This window comes from Adiantum capillus-veneris, chromosome 10 (genome assembly GCF_014529385.1).
Source record: "Adiantum capillus-veneris isolate H3 chromosome 10, ASM1452938v2, whole genome shotgun sequence".
NCBI lineage: Eukaryota > Viridiplantae > Streptophyta > Polypodiopsida > Polypodiales > Pteridaceae > Adiantum > Adiantum capillus-veneris.
In genome coordinates this window covers 73345492-73360450 of record NC_140940.1, presented here as the reverse complement: position 1 = coordinate 73360450, position 14959 = coordinate 73345492, and the positions used below count along the sequence as shown (strand labels likewise).

General features: G+C 41.9%; 1 protein-coding gene across 2 annotated transcripts; it reads left to right on the top strand.

The window, feature by feature from the left end:
* Positions 1 to 7208: 7208 nt before the first annotated feature.
* On the top strand, positions 7209 to 9914 carry LOC147449061 (uncharacterized). 2 transcript variants are annotated; one of them, XM_086521570.1, is made up of 3 exons: positions 7209 to 7593; positions 7694 to 7870; positions 8180 to 8338. In XM_086521570.1, the coding sequence occupies exons 1-3, from the start codon at positions 7209 to 7211 to the stop codon at positions 8293 to 8295; spliced, it is 678 nt and encodes a 225-aa protein (XP_086377696.1). In that variant the 3' UTR covers positions 8296 to 8338. The 2 variants fall into 2 exon arrangements, with proteins under 2 accessions (XP_086377696.1, XP_086377695.1); XM_086521569.1 differs by lacking the exon at positions 8180 to 8338 and adding an exon at positions 9712 to 9914 and having other exon boundaries at positions 7370 to 7870.
* The last annotated feature ends 5045 nt before the right edge of the window (positions 9915 to 14959 follow it).

Below are 14959 nucleotides of genomic sequence, written 5' to 3'. Positions count from 1 at the left end.
TGAGAATTACAAGAGTGCTTGGGTGGAGAGAGCAACAAAAAGCATAACACCTAGTTAGATAGCATCGACAATACTTTCAAAAGAGAGAGAAATTAAGCTATTGACAACAGTTGAGGACCGGATTTGCATGGAGCCGGTCCCCCCTCCAAAAGGCTTTGTATTATGGTTTCTCCCATCAAGAGAGACATTGTACAATACAATTCTTTGTGTTCCTTCAAGACTAGCTAGTGCAATGAAGATGGAAGCTTCATACACCAAGCAAAACACTTAATCAAACACAACTTGAGTTATCCCCGCTCTCAGACCCAAGACCTCACACACCTTCGAAGATGGTGAGAGCTAGCAGGGTATGAGAGTAGATTGAGAGGAAGAAGGAGTATCTTACAAGAAAGATGTACATCTCCTCACATAATCACTCATATTAGCATAGCTTAGCTTAGTAATTAGCTTGGTAGAGAAGATGAGCATGCATTGAAGCTTGGCTCTTGGTTGGATTTGCATCCACATGCCAAGAGAGTGTTGATGTAGGCTTCTATCTCACCAGCTTGGAGTAGGTGATGAGCTCTCCATTAAAGCTTGGGAGGAGATAGAGTATTCTTCCTTCACACATGGTCAAGTGTGAGTGTGTGTGTGTGAATGCCAAGCAAAAATCAGCCCTCTCTCTCTCTTGGGCGAGCCCTAGCTGCTAATTAGGTCTGGCTTTTGCCTCATTGGACCTCCCCAGGTCAAGCCAATAGGAATTAAGCAGCATAAGTCATAGCCTTCTGACATGTGTCCCCCTTTCCCCTTTTGTGAGAGCTTTAGGTAATTAAATAATTAAACAAAACTCTCATTGGACCCCTTTGTCTCCTGGCCAATAGGAATCAGGCAAGCCATGAGGCTTCTGAATGCTCATTGGACCCTTTGGGAGACTGCCCAATAGTCTTCTAGGAGACTTAATTCTCATTGGTTTCTTTTATTAAATGTTTTTAAATTAATTAAACTACATTTACTCTAGCTTAATTCTCATTGGTCCACTTCAAGGGTCTTCCAATAGGAATTGGGCACACCTTGTGGGCATCTGGCCTAGGGAGCTGACATGTGTCCCTCATTCCCTTTGTGTAAAGGGAGCCTGTGTGTGTGTGTGTGGCTTTCTCTCTCATCCCCTACCTTTGGGGCTCGCCCCCTCCCATGTAGGGATGTGCAAAGACTTTTAGGGCACACACAAAGCATCCAATTTTCCCTAGGGTTGACCTTTGGACACAACCTTTGAATTTTGGAACCTTAGCATTTTGGAAGTCTTAATGGGCTGAACCTTAGGGTCTTTTTGGCCCATTGTTTCACATGGCTCTTTTGCAGATGGCCCCCCCTTTGGATCCCTACTGTGGCCGGTCTGCTAGCTTAACCAATATTCTAGCTTTTTCTCCCTTGGCACTTCCCCACATTAAATGATCAGTTTAATATGAGAAAATCATTTAGGAGAATTAGATATTGATTATTATGACACATTCCACTGGAAAAAAAAAAATAGGGTTCCTACATAGCCGCTGCGCATTAAAACCGTGACTTCCACGTCCGCAGTCCAACGACCTACCCACCCCAACTAGCGCATGCTCTTGCCTTATAGGCGAGGCCACATGTATAAAAACCCTACCCCCCCGCTACGGAGATCCAATGTCCCAAATCCCTCGCACCCCGCCGATCAAGCCCTCGCCATCGATCCTGGGATTGTGACCCGTGTCACTTATAGACAAGGTTAGGCTGCCCTCGACACTAAAGGGCATGGGTATTAAATGAAGGGGGAGAGGTGGGATCAACAGTGGGAAGTTGCACGCGTGAATCTCGTGGACATTGGAGGGCTCAAAAAATTTGGCGATTGCGAGATTTGAATTCGAGAGGGCACCATTCAAGGCTTGTGGCCTATCCAACTCTCCCGTGCGCCTATGGTGCCCATAGTGGGAAACAAATGCATGATAAGTAAACCTGGACAGGGGCATAAGTATACTACGACAAAAAAGGTAAAGTGGACACACCGGGTAAAATCGGACGACCAAGTAGTCGCATCGCATGTGCCTACTTCTCCGCCGATGTAGATCCCACCGCTCCCTCTTCATTTAATACCCCGTGCCCTTTAGTCCGGAGGTTAGGCTGTCTTGACACCACTTTTAGGAGATGGGATCGATGGTCCACAATCTTTGAACAATGTGGATTGTCTGATTGTTTTTGGGAAAATGAAAAATAAGTATCCATTTTTTCCCTAGGCCTTGAATCCACCACCTCCTTTACAAAACATTAATGCTCTATCATTAAGCTAACCCTAAGGCTCCTGATTATTTGACACCACTTTTAGGAGGTGGGATCGATGGTCCATGTTTCTTGGGGGCGGTGGGATTGGGCATGTGCTGTCCAATCTTAGATTAACACCAAGTGAACGCCAAATGAACCCCATGAAAGTAAACAAGTGAACCCATTGTGTACGCCATGTGAACATGACATGAACTATGAACACCCTAATTCCCACGTGAACTTCACGTGATCACATTGAATCACATGTGAATGGCATGTGAACTCTTTGCAATAATTTTTACCATAATAATGTATATTCTCACCTACCTTTCAACTAGTGGCGAGGGTTCAAATTGCTTTGACGAACAACAACAATGCCAAGGGAGTGCATATGTCACGCCAGGAACATATCAATTGAAGAGAAGGAATTTGCTTTTTGGACCCACCAACCTCTCAGGCAGCCTTCCCCCTTTAGAACTTAGGCTTCCGCCTGCTCTTTGTGGCATCCACTTCTGATGGACAATGGACTTGCAACAAGGCTACCAAGCTCTCATATTTATTGGTTGCGCTAGATTCTGTTAGCCTTCACACACTACGCTAGTTAAGTAGTGTGGGTGTGGAGTACCTAAAAATTTGAGAGGACCCTGTTGTGCGGTCTGAACCGAGCCTTACATTTCAATACGACCTATGTTTTTTAGGTGCCCTACACTTCAATGACTCTCTTTGGTTGGGGCCTAAAGGAACCACCAGATTGTGGAAGGTCCTTAAGCAGGTTTTGCACTCACCTTTTACATTCCAAAAGGAAGTTTGACATGGGTTTGTGTAACCTTGTAGTTCACACTCTCTATTGAAGTCTTCCACTCTTTACTGACAATTTTCTGCGTCTACCTCCCATTGATTGGCTGTGGGTAGGGAATTCCAAGGATGGGTACCTCTACGTGGGCTTTTCAATCCAAAAACACTCACAGAAGGGCACAAGACAATATCCCACCTCAGATACTGGGTGGATGGAAGTTGTGTGTGTGAATGATGGGTCCATGACTACGCCCTTTAAGTGCTCCATGTAAGAAAAACAAAGTTGGGCATGGGCATACTCCCTTAAATTAGAAGTCTCAAAGGAGTTTTTTTTTCTATCCATCCATGTGGATGGCCAAGTTTGCAAAGGGCCTTGCTGTCTTTTTGTTTGCCACGGATGTTGGGCATGCGATCAATAATCCCATTTGAAAGGCAGGCGCATCACACGATCGAGACTGCCAATCAATACTAATCTTGTGATGTCAAGATTAGGGGGACCAAAATTAAACTCAGGATGCACCTATTCTTGAGACATCCACCTCCTCTTGCATCCATGATTCGAACCCCTGTCCTTGGGTTGAGATCCCAACACTTTACCAACACACCTATATGCGTTTGCTTTAAACTTGTGGGAACATGAATAAAAAAACTAGTCTTGGAGTAAAAAGATTTAGTTTTTATCCTACGGAATCAACAATTGTGATTAAGCGACAAGGCTCTTTTTCACGATCACATGCACATGACCTTGTAGAAAATAAACATGAGGCTTAATATGCCATGTGACTAAGGCCCCTGTCAGAGGGGAGCATCGGATAGGGCCTTAAAAAGCTGGGTTGAGCGTCTTGCTTGTCACATAAAGCGGACGTACTTTAATGATTTACTCTTTTGACCATAACTTAATCGAATAGGCGTAGCCTAGACAGAAGGTTTTCAACTTTAGGCGTTGCAAGTCGATGGGTCAAGTCCACTCAAGGTTGTTCATGCTACTCCTTATGAGCATGTGTGCCATGGAGCGAGGATGGATGAGGGGGTTGGTTCGAGTATTTTCATGGAGCAACGGATGTTTCTTCAGCCAACAAGATTTTTCCACCCCTAGGGTATTCACTACAGGTTACTGTATGGTATCACCTAGGTGTACAATAGGGGGGTTTTATGAGGCTGAAAAGGAAGATTTTACAAAGGAGAGTCATGTATATAGTGTAAGAAATGTAGAACAAAATAGGATCTTGTAGCAAGGAGAGTAGAGAGAGGTATGATGCAAAGTAGATTAGTGGCAAACCAAAACTTAAATTAATACTATACAAAGTAATGGCATCATCCACCCCTACGCTCTCAAGGTAGAGCTTAGATGGCGATATAGACAAGTAGAGTTAGTAGGTAGGAATACAAGGGGCTGGTTTTCCTTCAATATAGGATGCCATGGTTCATGAAGATGGTCTCCTTATATAGTGCTTCAGGTGGCTGGTAGATAAGTATATGTGTGTGCGTGTGGCATGTGCGGTATTGACTACCGTCTGCGTCCCTCGGCCATAATACTAACGGTATGTACTAATATCCCAAGGAATATTCTAGGAATATTCTTGCATAATTTTCCTCGGGGGCAACGCCAAGGGGACCACTGCCCCCCCTAGACTCCCCATCTAGGGCTGCTCATCCTCACCCCAAGGTTGGGCTCTTGAATTAGCTCCGTACAATCCACAATCACAAATAAAGACCTCATCAATGTGTAAATTGGAATCCACCAAATATATGTACACTAATCGCTTCTTCTCATATGGGGGCCTTATAAACTGTGCAACATATATAATGGCGGGAAAAATTAACAAGTGAGCATTGTAGGTACACTAAAAACCCCCCCTCCCCCCCCCTAAACACCCAAAGATAATTCATGTTGGCCGTGTGCCAACTCCAAGTTGATAAATGTGTCAAAGTAATTGATCTTATCCAAGATATTTGGTGAAAAAATCTGCACAATTATCTTCAGTAGGACAATACTCAAACTCCATAATCTCATCCTCAATAAGCTCTTGACATGATGATATTTGACCTCAATATGCTTTGTGCATGCATGGAAGACATAGTTCTTGGCAATCGTTATGCAACTCTCGTTGTCACATTGAAGTGTTGTTGTTGAATCAATAGGAACACCTAAGTCCATGAGAACTCTTGTGAGACAATCTCCAAAACAAGCAACTTTATACTTGGCTTTTTTTAAAGAAATAGCGATGGTTTGTTGCTACTTCGTTAATCGAAGAAAACACTCCAGAACCAAGTGAGAAACAATATCCAAAAACTAACCTTGTAAAATCACAATCTCTTGCCCAATCACAATCACAAAACCCACTCATGGTATTTGTGCCGATGCCATAGAAATTCCATGGCTCAAAGTACCTTTAATATACTTTAGAACATGCATGCCAGTTTTCCAATGAGATTTCCTAGGCCAGTTAGAAAACTTGTTCAAAATACTAGTTGCAAAAGAATGTATGGTTTAGTACTATTTTCTACAAGATTTGTATACTTCTTGATGTCTACTAAGGGAGAAGAATCATCTATGGAGAGTTTCACATTCATCATTGGAGTGCTCATGTCATAATAATCAATATCTAATTCTCCTAAATGATTTTCTCATATTAAACTGATCATTTAATGTGGGGAAGTGCCAAGGGAGAAAAAGCTAGAATATTGGTTAAGCTAGCAGACCGGCCACAGTAGGGATCCAAAGGGGGGGCCATCTGCAAAAGAGCCATGTGAAACAATGGGCCAAAAAGACCCTAAGGTTCAGCCCATTAAGACTTCCAAAATGCTAAGGTTCCAAAATTCAAAGGTTGTGTCCAAAGGTCAACCCTAGGGAAAATTGGATGCTTTGTGTGTGCCCTAAAAGTCTTTGCACATCCCTACATGGGAGGGGGCGAGCCCCAAAGGTAGGGGATGAGAGAGAAAGCCACACACACACACACAGGCTCCCTTTACACAAAGGGAATGAGGGACACATGTCAGCTCCCTAGGCCAGATGCCCACAAGGTGTGCCCAATTCCTATTGGAAGACCCTTGAAGTGGACCAATGAGAATTAAGCTAGAGTAAATGTAGTTTAATTAATTTAAAAACATTTAATAAAAGAAACCAATGAGAATTAAGTCTCCTAGAAGACTATTGGGCAGTCTCCCAAAGGGTCCAATGAGCATTCAGAAGCCTCATGGCTTGCCTGATTCCTATTGGCCAGGAGACAAAGGGGTCCAATGAGAGTTTTGTTTAATTATTTAATTACCTAAAGCTCTCACAAAAGGGGAAAGGGGGACACATGTCAGAAGGCTATGACTTATGCTGCTTAATTCCTATTGGCTTGACCTGGGGAGGTCCAATGAGGCAAAAGCCAGACCTAATTAGCAGCTAGGGCTCGCCCAAGAGAGAGAGAGGGCTGATTTTTGCTTGGCATTCACACACACACACTCACACTTGACCATGTGTGAAGGAAGAATACTCTATCTCCTCCCAAGCTTTAATGGAGAGCTCATCACCTACTCCAAGCTGGTGAGATAGAAGCCTACATCAACACTCTCTTGGCATGTGGATGCAAATCCAACCAAGAGCCAAGCTTCAATGCATGCTCATCTTCTCTACCAAGCTAATTACTAAGCTAAGCTATGCTAATATGAGTGATTATGTGAGGAGATGTACATCTTTCTTGTAAGATACTCCTTCTTCCTCTCAATCTACTCTCATACCCTGCTAGCTCTCACCATCTTCGAAGGTGTGTGAGGTCTTGGGTCTGAGAACGGGGATAACTCAAGTTGTGTTTGATTAAGTGTTTTGCTTGGTGTATGAAGCTTCCATCTTCATTGCACTAGCTAGTCTTGAAGGAACACAAAGAATTGTATTGTACAATGTCTCTCTTGATGGGAGAAACCATAATACAAAGCCTTTTGGAGGGGGGACCGGCTCCATGCAAATCCGGTCCTCAACTGTTGTCAATAGCTTAATTTCTCTCTCTTTTGAAAGTATTGTCGATGCTATCTAACTAGGTGTTATGCTTTTTGTTGCTCTCTCCACCCAAGCACTCTTGTAATTCTCATTAGGAATCTTTTCTAATGAAATGCCCACTATGTTCATGCTAATTTCCACCACACATAAGATTTTAGGCCATTAAATGTTACAGAATGCAATTCACAGCGGATCGATCCTTCCACTTTCACCGTGTGACTTATACACGAGGGCAGCCTCACTAAAGTCTTGGGGATATAGGCCGGACGGTCAGCGTTTAAGTGTGAAGAGAGCCTTTAGGAATGGTAAGAACGCAGTAGACTGTAATAAGCTTCTGCTTGGTCAAAAGAAGGAGAAGAAGAAGCATGGAGGAAGGAGAGCAGGGGAGGCTGAAGGTGGAGGGGACGACGAGGGTACACGTACAGAGAAGAAAGAGCGGGAGGGCAGCCAAGGAGGAGGGAGTTCCCGCGGTGCAGGAAGAGCAACTGCAGCAGCAAGAACAGGAGGAGAAGGAGGAGGAAGAGGAGATCTTGGCTCTGCAGGGCGTGCAGGTGAGGGCGGACGCCAAGGTGAAGATGGACATCTTCCTGTCCCACAAGGGCCACCACGCCTGCCAGGCTTGCCTCAGCTGCCCGGACTGTGTCTTTGCAGGTTCCTTCCTCGTTGTGCCCGCCCGCCCATTGCCCGTGTCCACCTCGTCTGAAGGAGCATCACCGCCTCTGGTTACCTCCAACCATCGTTTGGGCATCAGCGATGTTCTTCGCGAGCTCGCCATCGATGAGGATGACGGCTTCTCCCTGGCGATTGTCCCCTCCACCCTCCCACCAGGTACCCCTTTCTCCATCCACTCCATCTCTCTCCATTATGAGTAGAGGAAGTATATAACATCAGTCATAGCATCATCACCACCATTCAAGTGAAGCAAGTGGTGAGGGTGTGTTTTTTGAACTGGGGACAGTATTCAAGCCAAATATTTATATCATAAAATCACATAGGCATGTGTGTCAATCAAATGTAAATTACTGTTTTCAAGCTCTATATTTTGTAGACCTAATTGTAATATATGGGCTTAAGATGTGGCCTTCATACTTTAAAAATGGGCCTAACTAACTTATGGTCATCTCCAACCCTTTGTAGTTGTGATCATCCTTCACTTCAACAATCGAAATCAAGCTGCCCTTCAAGACGATCTGTTAGCTTGCATTTCTTATCTAGCATTATCTTACAGTTGTAAGCTCGAGGCTCGAAATTAACCTTGTTTCCAATTGGTATTGTCAATAATTCTTATATCCGTCTCATCTTTGCGAGACAAAAAATAGTTGTAGTGGATTGAAGGCAATTATGTTTATCCGGGGTCAATCAGGCTCGTTGTAACAAATGCTTGGTAGAATTAGAGAGATTCACTTTTAAATGTAAAACCGTCTCTGCTATTGTCCTCCTCCTTCTCCATCCACTCATCCACATCTTTACCTATAAACTCAAAGCCCTTCTTAAAGAAAATAAATTGACACTTCTATTTGAGCATCAACAATCAATTGAAGCTTTATGTTCCACAAGGAATTTTTTTTCGTAAATATGTTTACCATTTTGTCTTGACAAGAGCTGTTTACCAATAGATTACTTGAATGTATTGCATAGCAAAAGGAAAAGGTATATTATGAGATTGAAATATGAGTAGAATTTCCCAGAGGAGGGCAATTGATATTGGCTGTTAAAGGTTTTCTTCATCCTTAAAAGAGTTAAATAATCCACTCACTTAGGCCTAAAAAAAGTCTTGCTTTAAACTGCTGATATTGTCATTTAATGTATTCTTAAGAAATTGTGCTTGTCCTATCATGATACTTTCTCGCTTGATGTGCGCTATATGGCATTATACCCATTTAAGCCATATTCTTCCTTCTATTTTGGGATTGAAGTAAGCATAATTTGACCATTTTCAAGCCTTAAACGCTCTAAAGAATATTTGGGTTCCCTCCCTAGCACTCTTGAAGAGAGGAGAAGCTTTAATATTGTAGAAACATTCCCAAGAGAGTTCAAAGATCTGTCCCTGACAAGCCTTGAACTCAACCTAGTGTTATTCTTTCACGAGCACTGAATCTCTTAGCTTGATTTAGCTTTATTGACCATTGGCTTTCCTCACTAGGAAGATTGTGTGTGTGTGTGTGTGTGTGTGTGTGTGTGTGTGTGAGAGAGAGAGAGAGAGAGAGAGAGAGAGAGAGAGGCTTTTGGTGAGTATCAAGATGACAAATTTTCTATATCAAAGTTGAACTAACAACATACCCGCTCCTCACATCATAGTTCACCTTTGGCTTTATGCTAAGATAAGAAGGTAGTTGATTTTTGATGGGAATCAACATTCAAGCATGACTAAACTCCACAATATTTGGGAAGGCTAGTGGCTTGAGCTTGAAGCTTGTGCATATTTTTAAAGTAACATTTGCAAAAATAAGAGTACTGCGTTTTACGGTACAATTAATAAGGCAAATAGAGAAAGTGTCTTATATATTGGGGTTTGCATTCGACACTATTGTCATATAACCTTTAACCATTTGAAAACTAGCTTTACTTGTGGCTTCGTCATCCATCATGCTCCTTAGTATGTAAGTCTCAAAGATTACAAGATATTTGAGAATCTTAATGGTTGTTGAAGACTTATTATTGGATGATAGAGGGAGATGAAGTGTTGGAAGAAGTCCCCGACTTCCAATTACTCAGTTTGCATGCAGTGGTGATGGAGGGTTGTCAGTTTCTTTTCCTCGACGACATTGCTAAGACACTTGGACTCCCAAAAGATGAATCGTACTCGGTGTTGCTATCTATGCGGGCATGGAGAATCCAAGTGGAAAGGAAGAACTGACACAATGTGAAATCGACTTTAAAGACCAAAGTCTCCCAACAAAACTCTTTTCTCTCTCCAATAAAAATAAGTAGAATTTGGTGCAAACGGTGGCAAGCACCTTAGTGGAGATAAAATCATGTGCTTCCTTTTATAACAATGTTCCCAAAAGCGCTTTCGACCCACACAAACCACGTATTCCATTGGGTAGAGAGGATTGTTCTAGCATCGACTTTACAAGGAAAGCTCTTAAAGAAATGGATTCTTATGCCTAAACGATTGTTTGCTTTTTTCTTACAATTGGTGGTAATGTTCTTTAAAATGTTTTGTAGGCTACATGCCACATTGATAAGTTTGTTGTGCAAATCCGAGGCTCTTTCAACGTGATTGTGACTATGTTGGCAAGGATAGCTCCTTGTGACACTGCTTAAGCCATTCGATGCTGTCCATTCTGCTCACATAGAGTTTTCGAAGCATGGTTGTGCAGAGCTATTTAATTGCAAGGTATTGAGTGTCGTCCTTACCAAAGATTTTCTCACTCTTAATGTAAGTAAATGTATACTAGTGGATCGCGATGCCGCCCTACATGCTTTTCGAGACAAGCACCCTGGTCAGTTTTATCCCACTATAGCCTAAGCTTAGGTCAAGGGGTGACAAATCTAGAGATTCTAAAAACTCTTGGTATAAGGCTTGCCGTTTGTCCCATACCAACTCATATATTTTGCAAAAAAACAAACAATTTATGATGTAATTTCAAAAACCTTAGAAATAAAATTATTTTTTTGTATTTAATTTTTATTTCATTTTGTTTGTACAACTTTGATTAAAGCAACAAGTGGCCGTAACGACTTCCACAAAAACCCCCAACCACAAGGACGTAGTTCGAGTGGTTGGGGTCCGAGTGGCTGGGGACAATTTTCAAAAAAAAATTCATCGAAACGGAGCCATGCGGGGACTGGACAAAGGGTGAGGGTAGGATGGCAATTCTTAAAAGAGAGGATACATGGGAATATTCTAATTCTTATGAAGGTAACACTCGATTCATAAGTTGATGGCAATGGCTTTAATCAAGTGCACTATATAGGAAACGTCATATCGGAATAGTTGCACTAGTATATCCTTCGAGACGTCCTCTGGGGCCATTAGAGTAGCATGTTGTATCCTTCTTACTGAATCACTCCTCTTCCATTCTCCCTAATAACTCAAAAGAAATTCGTTTGTAGAATGATTAGCTCGATGATGCTCTGATATTTTCTAATCTCTTTTAGAGCCAGCGTTCTCGACCTCCATTTCCATTTCTTTTGTGTTGTTGGCAATAGTCGTGGAGTTGGCTGTCGGGCCCATTGAGGAGTGTCAATTTTGTACTTTTGCCTCCTCTCCTCTTGGCCATGTTTCTCTTTAGGTTTCAACTTGTGATGATGTAGTTCTGGGTCTACTCCTTTCAGGTCTGTGTGTCCCCATGCAAATACGTCTTTGTATTTCTTGAACAAAGTCCTTTCTTTTCCTTTTATCTCTGGCTTCAGATGCTTGTAGATCTTTATCATTCATGGGTTCTCATTTGTGTCAAGATTACATTCTTCAAATTTGTGATCATCTGGAAGTAACCAGTTGGGACCACCGCCTTTTCGTTTAGCTAAGCACTCAACTTCGTTCTCAATGCGAATACCGGCTGCATACTCATTGAATGGATCATCGACGTCCGCGACCCTAGGTTCCATTGCAACGCTTTCAACAGCCTGGTCTGGATAGTTGGTGTTGGTCTGATATGTTGATTTTTTGAATTCGAACTTCTCTTGATATGTATGTTCAGGCACTCTCGTCAATCTGAACTGTCTGCTCTCTAGTATATGATTCTGTAAATTGATTAGGATAATGCCTTCTCTGTCTACTAGCTTGTACCTTATCTATAGAGACAACACCCAAATCTATCTCTGCAAATGGAAAAATATTCAATGACGCAAGCATTCTCTCAATCTTCTTTGTGCCATATTTCTTGCAGAGCTCTTTAGGTCTAAGTGCCTTTCGCCAGCTTCTCGTGTTGTCAATCTTACTCCAAATCCTTCTGCTGGTCCCTTGAATTTTAATGGCATAATCATGTATCGCTCTAGCAGTTCTGAGCCACGGTCTGCCTAAAAGCATTCCACAGACTCCCTTCACGTCCAGAACTCAAAAACTGGTTTTAAATTTTTCTTTGCCAACTCTGATATGCATATTTTAATCAACCCAATAGCTTGGACTACCCGATGATCAGCCATTCGAATCTTGAATGGTGTTGGCTTGAGGTCTTGAATCCCCAACTTCTGCCTCAAATGTTTTTGGATGATGTTGACACGAGTTTCTCCATTTAGTATGACCCGTGATAATGGTTCCCACTGCTCCCTGAGCTTATATTCCACTCAAATAACTGGAACTGCGTCATTTGTGATTGCAGCCAAATCTCTTGTGACCTCTCTCCTTTTTTACTTACTGTTCAAGTTTTAGAGCTCGTTGTACGAAATCAATGAATTTCTTGGTTGGGGTTGGAGCCTCCTATTTCCTTAGCTTTTTATTCTGAACCCACTAAGGAACCAAGCTCTTATTCGTTTTTCAGATGGAGGTTCATACAATTGTCTGGTTAGCTCCTTAATCTTCTCTACGTAACTCCTTATTGACAATTTTCTTGTTTTATTTTGTCAAGCTAGCATAGCATATCTTCATCTCCTCTGTTATCTAACTATTCAAGCTTGAATGCTTTGATCAGCTTACTATATGGTTTGAGTTGGCATGTGCCATGCTAGATAATGCTAGTATCATTTTTGAGTTGCATCCGTCAGTGTCTAAGAAAAATATTCTCCCCATTCATCTTGATCAATGTTTTTGAGCTCAACATACTGCTTGAATGCTTGAATGTGAACATCTGGGTCGTCTTTCTTGCCCCCTTTGAACATTGGAAAAGCGATTTTTAAATCTATGGACTTTAATGGTGCCCAATCTTGTCTTTCGAAACTGATTTGCACTCTTTGGGCTTCTTCATGTAGTGATCTGTATTTGCTTTTCCCTGGTCGGTATCATCCATTCCATTTATTGTGTTTGGTTTTTGCTTGGTCTTTCTATGTCTTGACTTGTGACTTCTTTCGCTATCTTCACTTTCATCAGTGTGCTTTTAAGTTTTTCCGTTCTTTTGAGATTTAGCGGATCAAGAGCGTCTCTCTACTCTCTCCGATCGCCGACGCCTGGACCCCGTAGAGTGTTGGAAGTCCTCCTACTTCTCAGTATCTAGGTTTGGAGCAGTTTCATTACCAGCCTCTATGTCAGTGTTAAAGCCTCGCTCTGACTCCTTTGGAAATGGATTGAAACGATTTGGATTCTCTGTGAATCTGGTAGATGGCCTTTTGTCACGAGAAACTGGGTGGCATGATTGAAATAAGCTAACTCGAAAAAGCCAAATGGGAGAGTGATTCACTATCAAGAGCAATGCAACTCAAGCCACCTTGAGCATCAAAATGGAATAAGCACCGTGAGTAACCACATTTAGATAGCAGTATGTAGTTACTTGGGTGCACCGTGAGCACCAAAATGGAATGATCACTGTGAGTAACCGCATTTAGATAGCACTATGTGGTTACTTGGGAGCGCACCAAAATTACTTGGTTGTGAAAAATTTCCCTCCGAAAATCAAGTCATTCGCAAGAAGAGCACCTTCTATGTCTTTACACCCATTTGCAAGTTTTGACTATAAGATCCCTTAAGGAAGGGTAGTCTTAAAAAAGATGCAAGGGATACTCTAAAGAATCTTTGCACCTAGAGCAAATGTCTATGCCAAGCCCTCTAACAAGAATTTTATTCCCAATGGGATAGCCCCCACAATACCTTCCAAGTGAATATCTTTGTCGAGCTTGGCATTTTGCATCCCCAATGTTGTTTGTACACTTCAACCACTTCTCTTTTGACCAATTCACTCTCCACAATTTGATGATCAGAGTGAACCGAACCAATTTGCTTCATAAATCAGCTTGTTATAAGTTCCCAATGTTTTTGTAAGAGCAAAAATTATGTCCTTGGGTTAATGCCAAGATTTCCAATTGAGCTCGGTCGTAGTGGCAAGCATTGGGCTATTGCATAGTTGAAAGATCTTATGTTGTACAATCCTTTGATTTTGTATCATTTGTTCATGTGTAAAGAACCACTTGAAAAGAAATGATTTCCAAAAAGAGGCATCTTGCATTATGATGGGTAATGGGTTAACAACAATAGTGAGTGAACCCCTTATATTTTGCACATAAAAATGCCAAAAAAATTGTTTCTATTTTTGTTTGCAAAAAGAGTATACATCGCTATCCCATTTTCCCTTTGGGCAGGCTTCAATTATGCATATTGAAGGGTCAAAAGATGATGGCTTTGTTTTAGTCCATTTTTAGCTTTAAAAACTTTCCCCCAAGTCCAAAAGATGGTGGCGTTGTTTCATTCCATTTTTAGCTTAAAGAACTTCCCCCCAAGTCCATACATATACTAGAAAATACCTATTTTTTGCAAATTTGCACATTTTCTCCTTGCAACCACCATTTTCCTTTTTTGTCTTTCCTCTCCCCTCCTTGCCACTCTTACCCCCCCTTCTCTATCCTCCCCCAATCCAAGCGTTTCCCTTTAGCTTGTCTACCTTTGAATCCACTACCATGAAACTACATGACATTACAAACCTTGTCTCTCCATCTTGATCACGTCATATGAAAAGCATGCATATTCACTTGCCCAAGGAGTTTGCCTTTTTCCAAAGAAAAAGACTTGGGTAGCCAACATTCCTGCTAAGACTATGGCGTTGTTGGCCATGCTTATCCAAATGATTGCACTAACCTCTTCCATCTGTTGATAGTAACTAAGTTTCCACATTTGCTTAGGATGTTGGTACAGAGGAGAAAGGTCTTTTGGGCTATTGTAGGCGTTTGACAATGTGTGGAGGCAATGCTTTGCATCGGTGGATACACCAATGTGATTTGCTTTAGTGAAACATAATGACTCAATGGAAGAAGTAGTGGGCCTCCAAGAAGGGATGCAAGATAAGGATGTAAATCTGAAAACACCATCTTGCACTTTAAAGAGTCACC